At 37.0% G+C, this 20,065-nt stretch overlaps 1 protein-coding gene and 1 pseudogene across 1 annotated transcript; both read right to left on the minus strand.

Annotated features, from left to right (window-relative positions):
* Positions 1-11,272: 11,272 nt before the first annotated feature.
* On the minus strand, positions 11,273-14,936 carry LOC131536005 (tripartite motif-containing protein 16-like protein). The gene is made up of 6 exons (XM_058768606.1): positions 14,248-14,936; positions 13,959-14,054; positions 13,626-13,859; positions 13,388-13,538; positions 13,197-13,259; positions 11,273-12,321 (listed from the first exon to the last, which is right to left on the minus strand). The coding sequence occupies exons 1-6, from the start codon at positions 14,266-14,268 to the stop codon at positions 11,708-11,710; spliced, it is 1,179 nt and encodes a 392-aa protein (XP_058624589.1). The 5' UTR covers positions 14,269-14,936; the 3' UTR covers positions 11,273-11,707.
* A 315-nt stretch (positions 14,937-15,251) lies between these two features.
* LOC131536003 (E3 ubiquitin-protein ligase TRIM35-like) lies at positions 15,252-19,962 on the minus strand (annotated as a pseudogene).
* Between the last annotated feature and the right edge of the window lie 103 nt (positions 19,963-20,065).

Raw genomic sequence — 20,065 nt, forward strand, 5'->3', positions numbered from 1 at the left:
ATGTAAATCTGTATTGTATGAAGTGCTATATATAAATAAGGGTGAGTTGACTTGCTTTTGACAATTCTTCATAGAAATGTTTGTGTGCCGTCTGTTTTGAACAATTTTGTATTTTTGAGAATTGTATTAGTAGCCTTCAATGTGAAAGAGATCAGTAAAATAAGATTAGATCAAATCAGTCTCAAGTGAATTGTAATTACACAAATACAATAAGTTGTGGTTACTTAATTTTCTCAAGGCAACGGGTTTCCTCAATTTAATTAAGTAGACAGAACTCAGATTAACGTGTTCGTTTTAAGTTAAGTAGATTCACACTTTTAAGTAATCAAAATTTAATGAATTTAAGTTAGTCTAACTTAAAATAAAAAGTGACCACAACACATTTTCTTTTATTTATTTGTTAATGTAACTCAGAATTGTCAAGTTCACTTAACTTTTTTCTTTTAATTTTGCATGAATTTCCTTTACTTAATAATTTCAAGGCAACGGGTTTCCTCAATTTTTTTTAAGTAAGGTCAACTGATCGCTTTTTACAGTGTGGGTATAAGACTGGTTTTAAAATTGGTCACACTTGTTCTGTTCACAGTTAGAATTGGCTGTCATAAACAAAAATAAATAAAAATAACAAAGGGACATATTAAATCTACAAATCATCCACAGTATATCCATCAAAAATTATTTCTGAAAGCACTGTTCTCGGCAATAGAATATATATATATATATATATATATATATATATATATACGGTCGGTCACAGGCATCCAATGGCTACACCAAGTTATTACAAATTATTTTATTTATTTCCACCAGATTGCACTTCTATCTGCCTCCATTTGTTGGATTTTAAATGTTGTATAACTTAAATTCTGCAATAACTAAAAATTATTTTATTGAAATTGTTATATTTGATATCCTGAATAAGGACCAGAAAACATCTAATTCACATCCCTAATTTCCATAAGCAGCTGCAATTTAATTGCCCTTACCTCTGAGATCAGGAAATGTGGTTAGAATATTTGGAATCCTTCCCCGGTGTCTGAGTCTGCTCAGCTGAGTTCGGGCTTCCTGAGGCTCGAGGGAAGTCTTTCAGTTTCAGAATAATAGGTTACCAAAATAAATTACTTAGAGACTTGTTTTAATAAAAGTTTAACGCATCACCATTTGTAATGGTTTTGCTTTATTAGTAAACAATAACTCATAAGCAATAAAATGAAAGTAACAGCGAGTAAGTCTTCACCATCGGAGTGCGGCCCCGTCTGGAGCTCTCCCTTGACTTTTTATAGCCTTGCATACAATTTGCATTAATTTAATAAAATCCTCCCTGCATTCTTCCTTATATAGCAATCGTTTGCACACACACATAGACAGGACACATGACCTTTATCTTACTTAGTACAAAGTGTCAAAAGTTCAACTGGAAGAAGTGCAGGAGATCTAAATGCAACATGAATATCTTCATCTCCGTTTAAGCCTGCAAAAATATTTGTAACACCTTTTAAAAGCATAGTCTAAGTATACATCGTCTTAGCCACAAAAGCAACACCCATATACAGGATAAAAATTGTACGTTTAGATATATTAAATATGTGAGATGCAGCCCCTTTCTTTACATCGTGTACAAAGCAAAGAAATCATATAGCAATCAAACCACCAGCCTTCAACACTTATAGATTTGTGAACAAAATGTGAACATTTTGAAAATTACAAATTTGTGAAAATTCCACCACCTACTCCGCAAAAACGTCTGAGGCGTCCAAACTTTTTATTCCTCACATGTACCTAGCTTATTTAATTAATAAAACGTTCAAAAGGTTGACGTAGACTCCAACTCGTTAACATAAGTTATATTGTTTTATTTTCTGAAGTAGGCTGTAGGCTATAACATTAAGTGACTTCACAAGCTGTTTTATTCATGGTACAGGCTAATACAGTGAATGATTGGACATAATATTTAATGTCCGTTCCATTCATAATTTAAAGCACGCCAGTTACCCAGTAATCACAAAAATTTTGTGCTTGTTGCTTTTAACATAGCCTAACACAGCTTACCTTTCAAATTATGTCAGTTTTATCACGAAATACAATTTCCTCTTTATTTCAAGTTTATGGCAAGATATAAAAGTGACGGAACATCGGAAGGCATGAAAAAACAGTATAGCCTAATTTATAATGAAAATAATGTCTCATTATTGTAATCGAAAATATGATTGACACACGTGCCGCTTAAACTGAAGGGAATACAGTGATCTGTCACGCCACATTAAAGAGCGTGAAAAAACACATTAATGTAATATACATATTGTTTGTATTTTGCTATAAAACTGACAGATTTTGAAAGCTGAGACTTTGTATATCTCCCGATGCTCCCAATCCGGGCAATTTGCATGCGTAAAAGGCTAGAAGAAATATTACAACTTTAATCTTTATTCTCGTATATTTCAACTTTATTCTCGTAATATTTTGACTTTATTCTCGAAATGTTTCGACTTTATTCTCGAAATGTTTCGACTTTATTCTCGTAGTATTTCGACTTTATTTTCGAAATATTACGACTTTAATCTCATGATTTTAGATATTTTTTTATTTTTTAACATGGCACTAAAACGCCATCGTACAATAGGCCATCATAATCAGGGATGCACATAAGTTTTTCAGTCTGGATCTCAAGAGAGCACCTGGAGATTTGGTTTGATGCTCACACTGCAAATAGTGTGACCCATTAAATATAACTATAAAAAAATGAAATAATTAATTATTATTGCACTTTTTTAATTAATAGTAAAATAATAACCAAAATAATAAAGTGTAATATCACTATTATATTTTTAAACAAAAAATTAGTATTAAATTAAAATAAACATATTTTATAGTACCCTTAAAAAATACAATGTTAATATTTTCATTGTCTTTTTTACTTTTTATTATTATTTTGTATATGAATTTTCATCATTTTCAATCCTAAAATCAGCTAGCTTTTATTTTGGTGTGTTGTGTGCTTCCAGTGCCGAGTGAAGCACACCAATGAATGAAATGTCACAGATTTGCATTTTGCTCTGAAACCAGCAACACGTAGCCTATAGTGCAGCCTATTAAGGGGAACTGTCCTCAAACAGTTGATGAGGCTGCCACCTCAACAGGAAAGTTACCGGGCCCCCTTTAAAGAACCCTACTTTAGTGCACATTCCATTTTGGAAGAGACATCTCATTCAAATATAATTTAAGGCTAAAAGGCAGCTTATCTAACAGAACTGTCTTCAGACAGCTATCAACTCTGATGAAGCTGCTACATCAACAGGGAACCTCAAAGAGAAGCTACCTAATGGAAAGTTACAGGAGCATTGCCTAACTTAAAACCCTAAATTAAGGGGAGGCAACCCAAACACTGTTTTCTTGTAAAGGAGAGTTAGAAACCCTATTTTAGTGCCCATTCTATTAAGGGAGGGGCAACAGACTTAGCACTATCCTAGGAGGCAGCCTCCCTCACTTCATCTGATGAAGCATGTCACCCTCAAAGACGAACCATGGATAGTAGATACTTATTAATGTAGGCTACATTTCATAAAAAAATACTTGACATATTGTGTCAGACAAATGGTTTAATAGCTCTCCAGTAATTAAGTGGTATCCTGAAATAGCTGCAGTTGTTAATGTTTGCAGTCAGTCAGTACAAAGTCCTATAAAAGACAAACACAACACAAAACACACATTACATCCAAAAGAGAATCACAGATAAGGTCAAACTTTTTCATGGTGAGTATAATTCTCATGCTTCATACCTGTGTGTAGACATACAGACTTTATTTAGATAATAACATAAGATGGTGGTTCTCATTTTTAAAAAAATAATTATTGACAATTTGATGCAGAATAAAACAGTTTAAATTCAAGAAAATCTAAGAATTTGGACAAAAATCTCTTTTGGAGTTCTAGTCTCAATTGTTTCAATTGAACATTTTACTTTTTGCTCCTGGTTTTAGGTAAACCATGTTTATGAAAATAAAAATAAAGCGCCTTACATACTGTACGTAAATGACTGTTTACAGGTCTGTGCCAGAAATACGAATCGAGAAACATGTTAAAAAAATAAAACACTGGGCTGCATTACATATTTAAATCAAAATATAACCTGCATAATTTTTTACTCCAATTTCAAAATGCCAGTCTTACATAATGTGAATTGTATTTTGAGTTTATCTGCATTTGTTGTACAATAACAATCACTTTTAATTGTTCACAATGTTTCACCTGCATTTGTGATGACTTTTGATGAATAACTGATGTCAAATAAATAGTCCACTTGCGCCACCTATTGGTGTACAACTGTTTTATACACCTTGCATTGTTTTTACATTTATATATTTTTAAATGTGTTGGTACACATTAAAATTGGTGTGCTCAATATTTTAAAAATAAATTTTTATTCTAATTACTGAGCTATGAACTTCCTTTGATATTCTGGTCGATGTGAATTTATGAGCCTGAATGTAAATGAGTAGATGGATTATGATATGTTTTGTACAGCCGCTGAGTACATGTTTTAAGCTTGAATAATGATCAGATTTGTTAAATAAAAGAGTGACATTTTTTTTTTAGAGAGAAGGAAATGTTTTTAGCTTCTCAGTTCTCATATTCAGTAGATTGAATCAGAAAACAGCAGAAAACAAACTGAAAGTTGGTAGCTGGGTTTGTTGCAAATAAAACCCACAGGATACTGAACCTTGACCCCGACCGCAAAAGACCATAAACAACATTGATGGCACAATACTGTTTGCACTTTAAACTTACAAAAAACATGAGGAGAAACTCTGGAGAAATTACAAGGAAACAATTTCCCCAAAACACAGCTTAAAGAAAGAGAAATTGATACAGTTTTAAAATAAGACATTATGAACATGCATTTATAATACTGAGCTGCTCATCACTCACGGCTGCTTCACTGTTGTGAGACTTTTTGGACATCAGAGACAGGCCAGCATGACACCAGAGCAAGTTATGTGTCCACTGGGACACATTTCTAACAGACATGCATCTCGTGGTGATCACCGATGATTAGGGTTGGGTATCGTTTGGGTTTTTTACGATGCCAGTGCCAAATCGATACTTTTTTTTACTGTAACTGAGTAAAAAGAAGATAAAACATAAAGATGATAAAATGATGATAAAACATAAAGACAATAAACACTTGACTGTGACAATCAGTGCCGGCCCATCCAACAGGCAGTACAGGCGATCACTAGGGCCCCGGTTGTGGCTAGAAGGGATACAGCTGCGGGCGAAAAGTTACAAATTAAATTGGCTACCTATTAGTTTGTGTTTTATTAATGTCTACACCTACCCCAACCCTAAACCTACCCCTTACAATAATACAAATACAGTAATTATTGTTGTTCAGCATGACAAAAATTAGCCTATGCAATATTGATGTGTGCATGCCCAGTAGCCACAACTGTATCCCATCTAGCCAATCTTGTCAATTGATTTTCTAGGGCTGTATCCAAAATCACCCTCTGTACCCTTAAATAGGGCACTATTTGAGGGGACAGCCATTTTTAGTGATGTCCGAAACCATAGTGGACATATCGAGTGCACTCATTCAATCCCACAATGCAGTGCAAAAACGAGTGTACAACTGATGTACAGTGAATGGCTAGAGAATACCCATAATGCACTGTGTCACGGGCCGAATGAATTCCCGCGTTTCACCAGAAGATCGTGCCCGCAGCTGAATCATCCATCCATTCGTTCATTTTACAAAACGCTTGTCCAAACAGCGTAATGCAGTGAAATACAACACAGGTATAAATTCATTGTAAATTGATTATTAAATTGTTTAACTAAGGTTTATACATAATCTTTATGACAGAGTTCAAGATAAATCCTCCTATTGGAGCTGCCAGTTTGCCAGTTTAAAATGATATTAAACAGCAAGCACAAACTATGCAAAAGCCGCAGTCCTTCCGGTGCATTCAGTGTCCGAATTCAGTCACCCGTTTTAATTCACTCCTTCAAGTGAACTGAATTAGTTAACTAATGTAGGGAATAGTGAATGAGGGTATAGGGGGCGATTTTGGATACAGCTTGAATCGGCGCTGTGCAGATTGATCGGTGCACCACCAGACCTGTCTGATCTGGACAAGCCACCCATGCAGCCAAAATTGCAACGTTTTCCAGTTATTACAGTATTAGGAAAACCACAATGTTTTTCATCGCAATGGAATGAGAGATTCGGCTAGTTGGAATACAGCACAGCCATCGGTGCAGTTTTCAGTAAATCCTGCAGGCACTTCCCTGAGATAAGTGAAGCAAAATTTACACAGGATGGATTTAAAGATTGGAAACATCTAAGTCAAGCATGTAAGAAGCATCAGGATAGCAAAGGACACCTGCACTCACAAACGAAACTAGCCGCTTACAGACAAAGTCACCAGCCCGATGGCAGAGGTACAGTGTTTGATTAACTAATGAGAGACAAAGTAAATGCATCTTTTGTGGAACGAAATCAAGAACATATTAAAGTTGTGCTTGATGTTGTACTTTTTTGTGCCAAGCAAGATATTCCGTTGCATGGTCACAGAGAAAGCAAGGAAGTTTTTTGGAATTTTGGAAATTAAAACGCGCCTTGACCAGCTGCCTAAAAATGTGACGATGATGAGCTCAGATATTCAGAATCATTTACTTGAATGTTGTCTCGAAGAGAGAACTTGTTGCAGTTTGCATTCAATACTTGCATGGAGGACTTGTGAAAGAAAGGGCCATTGGATTTTTGGATACATGCCACATGATAGCTGATGCGATTTCAGAGAAAATACTTCAGGGGTTAGCGCCACTTGACCTGGACCCTGAGTTATGTGGCTTCATGACTGGAAGTAGTCGTCATGCACGATTTATGGACATTCAAAAGGAGTTGAAACCAGCAGTGGTCTAACTAAACTAGAAGCTGACTCTCTTTTGCAGCAGATGCAAACAAAAAAGTTCTTGTTTCTTCTAATAACAATTGGAATTTTTTTTTAAATGAGCAATTTTGCAACAAAAGGACTACAGTCACCAGCTGCATCTGTCACAGACTGCATTCATTTAATTGAGGGACTGAAATAGAATTTAAAAGTGTTCAGAGACAACACAAATCAGGATTTTGAGAAAGTGCTTAAATTAAAACATGATGTGCACAAAATGGATGTTGCTGCCTCCCAAGAAAGGAAATTTCCTGCTAAATTGTCTGCCTCCGTAATCACAAGCTCTCTTGGGAAAAGTGGCAGCATTAAAAGTGATGAAGATCTGAGGCATCTGTGGAATGAGGTGTTGGATCGCCAAATCAGGGAGCTGAACAGCCGTTTCCATGACGACACCTATGGCTTCATGAGCACTGCTGTTTTTACCCGGTTCAAATACTTTCGGAGACAGAGACTCACTAACAGTTGCAAGTAAACACTATAGCATAGACACTGGTGATGCTGAGCTCACAGTGTTCATGCAGCAGCTACAACGGAAGGCAGATGCTGGACAGGGCCTCCCATCACTCATGGAAGTGCTGGATAACAGTCCTGAGGACATCTTTCCAAACGTCAACAAAATGATACGAGCACTTATTGCTCTCCTGATGGCAGATGCAGTGTCAAAGATTGTTCTCCACAACAAACCGCATAAAAACATGTCTACGGTCCTCAATGCTTACTGTTCACCTAAGCAATTTGTCTCTGCACTCTTTTGAATGTGAATTGACAGAGACACTTGATTATGATGAGATCATCTGTGTTTAACCAGAAGCGCCGTCGTCTCAGATTAATATTGTAGGAGAACGTGTAAACGTAAGTTAATTTTCTCAGTGTTTATAGTTATTAAAAAAATAATTTAATGCTTATAGTGTCATTATACTTAATAGAAAATAGGAAAAAAAACAAACATACATTTTACTGTTTCTCATAGTTGAGTTGTTGTGGTGTTTATTGTTTTGAAACTTTGTGCTGCGTTGTTTTTTATTTATTTATTTTCTGTAATTCGGCGTGCAGCTTTCATACAGTACTTTTCGTTTTGCCCACCCTGTTTTATGAAGGCCCACCCACTTAACAATTTCTGGCCTCGCCCCTGACACGGACACCAACGTTAGTACAAAGATGATGGATTTGTATTATCAGAGCTTTCCGACTGGGTTCACATGAATTTTCTCAGTCAGGAAGTTATTTTTCTGATTATTCTGACACAACATGAATGCACTATAATTTAACTAGCGATCCTTTATACTGTACTGATGATCCTTTATACTGTACGTCTGTTTCAAAGCACCAGAGAGCAAATATTTCAATCGACAGCTCAGGTATTTAAGTAGCACTGAAATGAGGCACCTTGATTTGCGTTCTGATTAGGTCCGGTACATCAGGTTTCAGTACCCGACCCTGCCGATGATCATCTCAAATATGTCCTTTTCTATCTTCCAAGCTAGCTTGCTGTAATGGTGGTAATGTCAGATGCACGCGCAAGTCCTGACGATTATGAAAATAAATCTATGGATGATTGGATTATGGGATTTCAAATCAGTAGGAGTTGAGACAACAAAAATGTTGTTGTAACAAGCTAATTTTATGGATAGTAGATGTAATATTATTACTCTTAGTATAATATACTCTTAGTACTCTTAGTCTTAGTATCTTAGTAAATAGTTACCCTACTCGTTACTGGGGAAAGTAATATTATTAATGTTACTAGTAACACATTACTGCCCAACATTGATGATCAGGCCAAACATTACAGCATGTTGACTTTTACTCTTTACTTTATTCTCCTCTTCACAGAAATAATGAAGCATCTACACACCTCTCTCATTTTGCTCCTCCTCTTCTGTACAACGAAGGCTGGAAAAATTTTCTTTACTCATCTCGGAACAAGGTGTATAGACGACTGCAAGGACTACTTTTACGTGTACAAGTGCAAGAGTATTGATAAAGATGGAAAATGCCGGGAAATGTATTGTTCACCTGAGGAAGACAGGAACTTCCAGGGTAGATATTGTCAATTTGACAGTATGTGTGGGAAGCATGGAGAAGACTACTACTGGTGCCAAATTAATAGCTTTACTTGGGGATACTGTGGGCTGGTGATGGATGACAAGAACCATACTGTAAAAAAAAAACTGTTAATTTACGGTAAACAACTGGCAGCTAGATTTGCATGCATAAAGCTGTGATTCTACAGTGCACCTACTGTAATATGGAAAAACAGTTTATTCCTATAAAAATATTACAGTACACACTATTTCATGCTTAATACTGTAAAGCTACTTTGACACAATCTGTATTATAAAAATGCAATATAAATAAAGGTGACTTGTCTGGCTGCACTGAAGCTCTAGAATGAAACTGTAGCAGGATCTAATGCATCTCAGCTCTCATGAGGACAGAGAGAAGAGAACAGAGACCCTGCTGTAGCACAGACCTGACATCCCACAATGCACCACACGCAGCGCAGTACTCGAGTAACTGCTCACTCAAAATCAAACTCTTTATGAGAACCTTAAACCATCCCATGATGCTCAGTGATGCTGAAGTTCAGGAGGAGATGAAGCTCTCCAGCTGTAGCTGATCTTCATCTGGGGTGCGTTTCCCAAAACAATATGGTTGCAGTTACCAATAGAGTTCAATGGAATGTTCGACCATAGCTGATGCTTTTGAGAAAAACACCCCTGAACATGACTGGAGTCTCCTGGACAAATGCAGAAGTCTAACACCACCATATATGATTTCAGTTTCAGTCTGTTCCTCACACATAGCCTATACTCCATTACTTCAACAGACTTTGAATATAAAGTACAAGCTGTATTTTTATATGCTAATTAATTTTCTCTGCCATTATTTCTGGTAAGCTAGCTAGCACCTTCCATCTATTTGGGATGTCTGGAAAATCAATTGTCCACAGAAAAAAAAAGGTGAATGCTCCTATGAGGCCTTTCATGCAGACAGTGTGAAACTTCCTGAGACCATCCACGTGTGGGGTTGCTTTTCATCCAAGGGAATGGGCTCCGTCACAATCCTGCCCCAAAACACTACCATGAATAAAGAATGGTATCAATACAACTGCAAGAGCAACTTCCCCCAACAACACAGGAGCAATTTGGTGATGATCCATGCATTTTCCAGCATGATGGAACACCATGTCAAAAGGCAAGAGATAGTGAAGTAGTTTGGAGATCATTACATTGACATTTTGGGTCCATGGCCAGTCAACTCCACAATTCTTAATCTCATTTGAAAAAGCTAGGCTACAGATACTGAAGCAGCAAACCCTGCAAAACACAAAATGGTAACACTTTAGAATAGGGAACACTTATTCACTGTTAACTACGACTTTTTCCTCAATAAATTCCTAATTTGCTGTTTATTAATAGTTAGTAAGGTAGTTGTTAAATTTAGGTATTGGGTAGGATTAGGGATGTAGAATAAGGTCATGTAGAATAAGGCATTAATATGTGCTTAATTACTACTAATAAATGGCTAATATTCTAGTAATATGCATGCTAATAAGCAACTAGTTAAGAGACCCTAAAATAAAGTGTTACCCACAAAATGTATGTAATTTATGACTGTAGTTGTTCTTTCTCTCTTTCTGTTCCCATTGTTTGTTTCTTTCTTTTTTCAGTGCTCAATCAGCACTTAACTAATCACTTAATTATCTCATTAACAGCAACACAGTGGTCGGTGTTATTTTAACACTATGTAGACTGGACCCATATATTGAGTAATGGTCATTTTGCTGTGTATCATGTCACTAGAATGTTCTCCATGGGATTAGTTGTATTTTTGAGGAGATGTTTATAGAATATTGAGTTGTTAATTAAAATTAAGCTGAAACAATGTTTCAGGAACATCATACTAACCTTAAAACGTTATTAATTCATTTTTTAAAAAAGAACCCTAACATTGAGAAAACTGGTATGTTTAGAAAATCTTCTTAAAAACATAAATTGGGTTGTGTTGTTCACACGCACACATGTATGTGTATGTGTGTGTGAAAATGTGGAATAAAGTCGTTATTTTTGTTTTCTTTGCGCAAAAAAAGTATTCTTGTAGCTTCGTATCATTACAGTTGAACCACTGATGTCACATGGACTACTTATTGGTATTTGGTATTTTTCTGTTCCTTGACCGTGGTAGTCTATGAGAGGAACAGAGAGCCCTCAGATTTCATCAAAAATATCTTAATTTGTGTTCTGAAGATGAACGAAGGTCTTACAGGTTTGGAACGACATGAGAGTGAGTAATTAATGACAAAATTTTTGGGTGAACTATCCCTTTAATTGTTTGACAGCATTACAATAAATAATATCAGAAGAAACCATTATGCCAAATTATTTTTTCTACAGTATATGAGAAATAATAGTGCACTAAAAACGGCCTGAAAAATCTGAAATATAAGTTCATACTGATGATTTAGAAGTATCAGAGACATTGAGCTTTCAGAAAATGACAAATCCTGTTGGATGAGATGATAAGGATGTCTTTAACTGTGGTCAGAAAAAACTATGCACACAATGTTCCACTTATGAAGAAACTAAACCATTTTTTTAAACAAACAGAGTGAGCAAAAGAGAAATCACAGACTTGTGTATTATGAACACGCAGGAAAATACAACGCTTTTGTTATACAGTACATAAGTTTGAAAACCCTTTGAAAATGCCAAGCTTGTTCAGTAGTGGTATTTCCGATTAGAAAATACGCCTCATAACATCATCATTCTGCGAAGTAACAAAGCCTGAAGAATCTCTGGATTAAGAATATTTAAAACATCTGGATTGTTTAATCGTCTAGACAGTTTCACCGCTGTCTGTCGATCAAATCCAAACACGGCACACAGCGGCTGAGTGAATGTGGTCTGGACTCTGTGGATGAGGCTCATTGTGTCAGAGACGCTGTAGAAGGACACAATCCCTGCGCTGTGATCCACATACACTCCTACTGTACTGGAGACGTTGACTACAGGAAGGACGGTCTCAATGTTATTGTGCCAGAATGAGCAATAGTCAGGAGAGCAGAACAAACACCAGGACTGATTGTTACGTCCAACTGCACTCTCAGGACCGTCTCCCTTCCTGCTGATGCTCTTATACGTCACTCCTATATCTACTCCTGATCCCCCATCACCAGCCCACTCCACCTCCCAGTAACAGCGTCCAGTCACACTCTCTCTACACAGTGCCATGGTCCAAGAGTCAAATCTGTCTGGATGATCAGGATACGGCAGACGTTTGTCAGAGTAAGTGATCACTGTGTTGTCTTCAAACAGACGGAGAAAATAATTCACCGAGTTCAGATCCAGAGTCAACAGACGGGAATCTGATGGAGATAAACATATAATTACTCATGACTTTACATCAATAATATAACATATTAATGGGTCTCTTCATTAGTATCATCATTTCATAATGATTATAATTGAGCGTGTCTCTCTGCCCGAAGTAACTGATTAGTCAGATAAAGCCAATTTATTTCCTTATTTTACATGAAAACACATGTTATTCATCTTTATTATAAAACAAATATAACTGTATTGTTAGCAAACACCACACCGATGAGAGTGATGCATATGAATTCATATGAATTAGCCACCTTCCCATGAGATCGGGTTGGAATAAACACCTTGAATCACTCTTGCGGTACTTTTATGGAAACCGTCACACGCGGTGACATGGCGTCGGCATGTCTCAAGTTGGAAACATTTTCTAACCAGCATGCACTGCTTCAAGTCGATCGGTCTGCATAGTGCCACATGATGTCGAACACACTTAAGATGCAGTAAGTGATTTCTAAAAAAAACACTGTTGAGATTTGAAATCACCAAAACAAACGTGCCCCTACCAAAGGTTCACGTCCTTATTTTGACAACTCCACCCCAAATTCACAAACACGCTATGTAACACGGGCACCTCCATCATGAGTGTCACTGTTGACTGGCTATGTGTTTTGGTGCTCAATCCGAACTACTTTCAACAGTGTTTCTCAGAAATTGCTTGCTAACTAATGGCTGTGTTCCATTCTGAAGGGCACATGTCTATGACTATAATGTTTTTAAAAAACAAAAACCCCAGTTTACATCTTACTCCAATGATCTTATATGGTTCTGGAATGAACCCCTGGTAAGATCATCATCAATTAGCCAGTGAAGAAATTCTCCCAGTGAAGTGCGTGTGTGTATTTTCATTGTAACTCACATTGTAGGAACTCCTTCCTAGTCGTAAACTGATGACTCGGGACAGTGACTTGGACGGTTTTCACTATGAACACCAAAGAACATCTGTGCATCAGTGCAAGCCCTTTAATTCCCAAGTCATGAATTAAGGTACTACCATTTTATATTTAATGTACAGTGCTCAACTCTTTTCTGAGAGTAAAACAGTATTACCTGTTTTAGATAACCTTTCTATTTCATCTGTGCAGAACTGCTGCAGTTTATCTCTGAGCTGAGAGACAGACTTCACTACCTCATCAAAATTGGGACGAGAACTGACAGTGAAGCTGTCTGTAGATCCAGAGAGAGAGACAGACGGGCAAGTCTATAGACATAAAGACAAAAATATTAACTCTGTGCAATTAGAGAAGCCTGTAGTCTTCAGTCCTATGTTTAAGAAGATCTCTGTTACCTGGAGAAAATTAATATGATCATCTGTGTTTGAAAGCTGTTTCAGTTCAGTCTCTTTCCATCTCAGATCATCAAGCTCCAGCTCCAGTCGCGCCAGTCTTTGTTCAGCTTGTTTCACTGCAGCTCTTTCCTGATCTCTGATCAGCTGCTTGACCTCAGAGCGACGTTTCTCAATGGAGCGAATGAGCTCAGTGAAGATCCTCTCACTGTCCTCCACTGCTGTCTGTGCAGAGCGCTGTTACAGGACACGCATTACAATCAGCTCTTAATGGTACCTCACACAGACATAGAGCTCCAGTGTTCAAAAATACTTTTCAAACTTATCCAAACTCACCTTATGAGACTCCACAACCTCTCTCATCCGCTTTAGATCTATCTTTCTCTGCTGGATTGTTTTCTGGATGTTTCTCTGGGTTTCCTCAAAATGTCTCTACAGAAAACAGATATATAATAAAATGAGTAAATGTTTTTGTAAACATGTCTCTTGTTAGTCAATTAAGTCTGAATTTATTTGATCAAAAACACAATCAGTTTCCCTGTTTGAGAGAAAAATCATATACGAAATGAAGAGAGAAACAACATTAACTGTCACTTAAGAGATCCAGTATGGAGCAGTAGGCTACCTGTTTCTCAGCTCCAGACATGATTTCACTGCTTTCTGTTTAATTCCAGAGCAGGAGTCACACCGAACATATCCAGATCCAGTGTGATGAACCGCAGGAGCAGCAGGAGTAGCAGGAACAGGAGCAGACTGGAGTCTCATCGTCTTGAGTTTCTCCACCATCTCAGCAAACACCACATTCTTACCTAAAACAGGTCTTGGTGCGAAGGTCTGTTTGCATAATGGACATCTGTAGATTCCCTTCAAATCCTCCTGGTTCCAGCAGTCTGAGATGCATCTCATACAGTAACTGTGTCCACAGGGAATCGTCACTGGATCCTTCAGCAGATCCAGACACACTGGACAGCTGAAGTGATCTTCAGCCCATGAGATACTGGCTTCTGCCATTTCACTGTATTAACACACAGACAGAGAGATGATATACACTGGAGCTCGACAGTTGAGTTCCTTCTTTTAAGGAAAAGGGTTTATACATCTTCCTGATGACATACCTGAGAAACAGGTTTTTCTGCAGGGTGTGACTTACTCTAACTTTATTTTTTAATGACTACACTGTTTAGTTGTCTAAAATACAATGAATTGATTATGAACTCTGCATTGTATTTTATTTGGTTCTAATAGTACCAGCATCACAAACTACACCACACAATAATATACTGTAAATTATGTTATGGCACAATATCATAACTGAATCATGATTGAGACTGTGGCAAACATGAGAGAGACTCACCACTGATGTCCACCAGATCGATTCATCATGTACATAGAAAATATCAACTATATCAATACATGAAATCACATAGTGAACGTTTAAAAATGCTATATATCCAAATACAGAAGCTGAGTGACATATTCATTTTATCATGCTATTATTAATTATGACTGAATAACGATTCATCTTTTTTAACACAAACAAGCACTATGTGGAAAAATAATCTTAAAATAATCTAAATAATCTTCCTTTTTTAATATAAAGTAGAACAAGCACTGAACTTTTAGGAAAGTTTATGTTTAGGAATGTGGTTGGATGAGATCTGAAACGAAAGTAGAGAAACTATGCACACAATGTTCCATGCACTATAAACATAAATAAGTTTCTTCTATAAACATGGTAATGTGTTTTTACTCGATCCACTCCTTGTCTCGTTGATCTGAGGCTGAGCAAGCTTCATGCTGGATATGGAGTAGAGAGAGGAAGAAAGCTGGAAGACATGAGCAGATGGGCAGTGACTTGGCCACCACAGCCGACCCACCAACCGGAGAGTGTTGTGGTAAGGGTCGAAACACTCAAGGAAGGTTGGGAACCACCTGATGACATCTTGAATCACGTCATAAGACGTCACAGGATACTTTCCAATGAATGTCAAGATAATTTGCAGCTCAAAACCTTATTTATCTGAAGCATTTATGTTAAGGCCCTTTTCATTATTTTATTTGTTTCTAACCAGTTTAACACACAAATGTGTGTTTTATTATTCATAACACAACAATATATATCCTTACAGAAATTTTATATTATAGTAAAACAGACAACATTTTCTCTTCATTTTAAGTGGACAGCATTATATTTAATTGTGCCTGGCAACTTGAACAATTTACTTTATTGGGGTGTAAAAAAGTTAAGCATTTAATTAACTATCTATCTATTCTGTCAGTACACCATATTTATACAAATTACTAAATGCATTTATTTCTATTCAAATCAATGGAAACTGATAGAAAAGGATTGGTCTTAAAAGATTCCTTATCTCCTTATCTAAGATCGCTCTAGAGGACAACATTAATATCACAGCTGAAAATTGTTCCATGATTTACTCACCCTCAAACCACCCTATAGGTGTCTTTCATATGAACAGTACTTTGATGCAATATGTCAATATGTGATTTATTCAACAATTCTTCTCCTCCGCGTCACCCTAGCACCATTTTGGAGAGTACCACGGCGCATGCAAGTGCTTTCCTCTTAATGTAAACAAGGCACAGGGCATGCATGTTCTGCCTCAACAGCGCCACACACATGCACTGTTTACCTGCAGATCAAAACAAAGAGTCGCTAGATAAGCCCCTTATTCCTCGGCAGGGATTGTGTAGTGCCACACAAACACAGACATCAGAAATGATGAGTTAACTCAGAGTGTATTCTGCATTTCACTAGGTCACTTCTAAACACATTTTAACGTGTTTAACACAAGCTATTTTAAGCTAGGATTCAGGATCTTTTTACCAGCTTTCTCATTCAGTCTGACACACGGCCTTCCCATTAAAAAAGGAAGTATTAAGGATCGTATAAATGCTATTAAATTTACATTAACAATTATTTCACATTGTAAAGTGTTACCAAATAAGCAGCAAACACTGTGACCATACTTTAGTGTCGCACCCCAATGTCCCTGCACTGAAGGTGATTTTGCGACACACTCTCTGAGACCAGCGTGTTTTCATTTATCTGTTCTTATGTGCATGAATGCTGCATCAGAAACACTGGACATTGTGACTTGACCCGCACTGACCATCCAAAGATGCTCTCAATGGCTACAAATGCATCTGTTATTCTCTCTACCTGACCTGACACTAAATGCCAGCAATAACCCGCATCAATCAGCATCACCAACTCTCTATCACAAGTACCGAGGTCTGGGTGATCTGAAACTGCAAGCTTTTTTTTATTTCAGCTCTGTCTCTCTTTCTCAATACAACACTGTGGTGTTTGCTTCCATACATTACAGCACACTGTGTCTTTCTACTTTTGTTTTCCACAGAAGAAAGCAAGTCATGCATGTCTGGAATAACGTGAATATATTAAATATAAAAAAAATGCACGATTTTTAACATTTTTAACATTTGAGTTTAATGTGTTTTTCAGGCCTGGATATCACAGTTGAACAATTATTTGATATTTCCAGGTTTTCCATGACTGTAGCAACTCTGAAAGTATCTGAGCATATTGTGAATGAAATTAAGTGACTTGATATTAACTTCAGCTGTTGACTATAATGGTAAACCTCTTTGTCTTGAGTTTCTCCACCATCTCAGCAAACACCACATTCTTACCTAAAACAGGTCTTGGTGCGAAGGTCTGTTTGCATAATGGACAGAGGGGAAAACCTATAACAACAGAAGAATGGCAAGACAGTGTCAGTGAAGGTGGTTGTGAATGTGTGTAGATGTGTGTTAGTTACAGGATCAGAGAATGACACCGTTCCTCTGTCATAGTCCAGATCAACTCTTACACGCTCAAGATCCTGCTCAACAGGAAAACCAGATGGTTCATACAATCCATACCACACACTCCAGACATCAGCGCTAAAGAATTCACGTCCCTTCCTCTGGTTTGATGCTGTAGTTACTCCAAGATTCCAGCATCGACTCTTTTTAATCTTCACATCCCAGCTGTGTGTTCCTGAGTTAAAACCCTGTGATCCCAGAACACAGGCATTTTACATATACATTTATGCATTTAGCAGACGCTTTTATCCAAAGCGACTTACATTGCATTCAAGTTACAGTTTTTTTTACATTTTATCAGCTCTTGGCATAGATATCGAATCTCTCTGGATTACCAGGAAGAGGTTGTTTCTTCCAGCTATATCTCACACTGGTCAGATCATCAGACAGGACAAGATCTCGATTTGCAGTGTTTGGATCCAGAATCACAGGAACTGATGAGACACAATCAACGGCTTCTTTTATGGCATTTGTCCAACTGATCAAACACATCAGACATCTTTAAATCTGAAAATCTTCACCCATTTCTAGTGTATGTGTAAGAGCACAGATCTTCTCCAGACTCACTGTTTTGGACGATCTCCTGCATCTTCTTCCAGACTCTGAAGGCCAGGTTCCCCAAGTAACGTGGCACATCAATCAAAGCTCCAGAAGGCGTCTGTGGATCCGGCTGTGATGAGATCTGGACTCTGGAAGAACATTCAGGATCAGAACTGCAGTGGATTTGGATCAGAAGCAGAGAGACCAGAGACACCAGCAGATCACTCACCTTTCCATTGAGACTGGAAACTTCTGCAGAACAAACACACAATTTATCATCAACAACTCAATCATCAATCAATCAATCAATCATGATCTGAAATCAGACCTTTAGAAAGCAGACATCATTGTCTTTCATCATCTCCTCCGTGTCTTTGATTGTGTGTGAAAGAGCTGAGATGTGTCTGTTGATCTCCTCCAGCTTCTCCTTCATCATCTGCTTCTTCTGCTCCTCTTCCTCCCTCAGTGCAGTGATTGTAGCTTCTTCTTCATCTCTGAGAAACTGATGAAGCTTCTCAAACTGCTGTTTAATCTGACGCTCTGTGTGCTCAGCTTGAGACTGAAATCAAATCACATTCACTTCAATCATCTCAATCAACACACTACGAATGTCTTTACAAACCATGGAGTAATTTATGATTTAGCTTTTCTTGGTTCTTGATTCCCATCCTTTCAATATAGTCATAATAAAGAATGACTACCCTAAGTGTGTCCAATATCTATTATGATAAACTGTGTTGAGATTGTTGAGTATTTGACTCTTGATTCGGTTTCCTCACCTTGATGTGTTGAACTGTTTTCACACACTCTTTTTTCATCTTCTCTCCATGTGTCAGCTGCTCTTGTAAGGTCTTCAGTGCTGTATTGAGCTCCTCCTACAATTTGACAAAGTGAAAATCTCTAAAACATCGGTTACTGGGAGATTTGAACAAGTGATTTTCAGGCAATTCAACATATCAATTTCTATTATTTTATTTTTGTATGTTTACATTTTAAAGCTATAGGTTATTAAAAGTATTGATTTGTATTTTGAATCAATATTCATATGAACGTTTAATTATTATTTTTATGTAGACAAACATTTCTAACCTTTCTTTTCTCCACTAGCCATTAAACCAGGTTTTAATGATTTTGAAATTTGAATTTTGATCAGACGAGGAAAATTAAACCATTTTCTTACTTTCCTAGGCTACTAGTGTTCATGTTTTAAGAACAAGCTTGTGAAAAATCAAAGGAAAACAAGCGCATAATTGCAATTCAGAGGTAATGCATTACACAAGATTATTATTATTATTATTTATTTATTTATTGTTTGTATATTGTTTTTGCATATTTTGGTGTTTTTATGTGTGAAATAAATGTTGAAGTTTTTTAATGAACCTTTGTCCAGGCACATCATGTTATAAAGCTATAAAAATGTTCAGCTCCTGCCTAATAGTGATAAGGAATGCCATTTTTGGATCCTGTAATTTGCATGATATTTGTTTTCAGTGGTGAAAAAAAACCATACAAAAGTATGTCAAAATCATTATACTGTCCTACCTTGTAAGAAGAAACTACTTCATTAATGGGTCTGAATGTGTGATTGATGTATTTCTGTGAATCTCTGCACACTAAACACACCGGCTGTTTGCTGTTTGTCCTCCAGACAGAAGAGTTTGAGTTTCTCACTGTGTAAACTGCAGATCTCCTCAGACTCTGATGAACACCTCTCATTTCTCTGCCTCCGTAACGACTCACAAAGGTTTTTTAATGCAAGATTATTTGGAGGATCATCTCTTGAGGATCTTCTCCTGCAGACAGGACACTCCTGAGTTTCTTTAATTCTCCAGAACTGTTGAAGACACTCTTTACAGAAACTGTGACTACACGATAAAACAACAGGATCCTTGAAGATTTCACAGCACACGGGACAAGAAAGTTCTTCTGCAGATACATTTAATGAAGCCATTTTCACTGTTGTCAAGAGATCCACTCATTTAAAACTCTTTAAAAAAAATAAATAACCACGAGAACTACAAAAATCTGCTGTCTATTCAAAAACAAACTTCTTA

The sequence above is a fragment of the Onychostoma macrolepis genome, chromosome 03 (genome assembly GCF_012432095.1).
Source record: "Onychostoma macrolepis isolate SWU-2019 chromosome 03, ASM1243209v1, whole genome shotgun sequence".
NCBI classification, from domain to species: domain Eukaryota; kingdom Metazoa; phylum Chordata; class Actinopteri; order Cypriniformes; family Cyprinidae; genus Onychostoma; species Onychostoma macrolepis.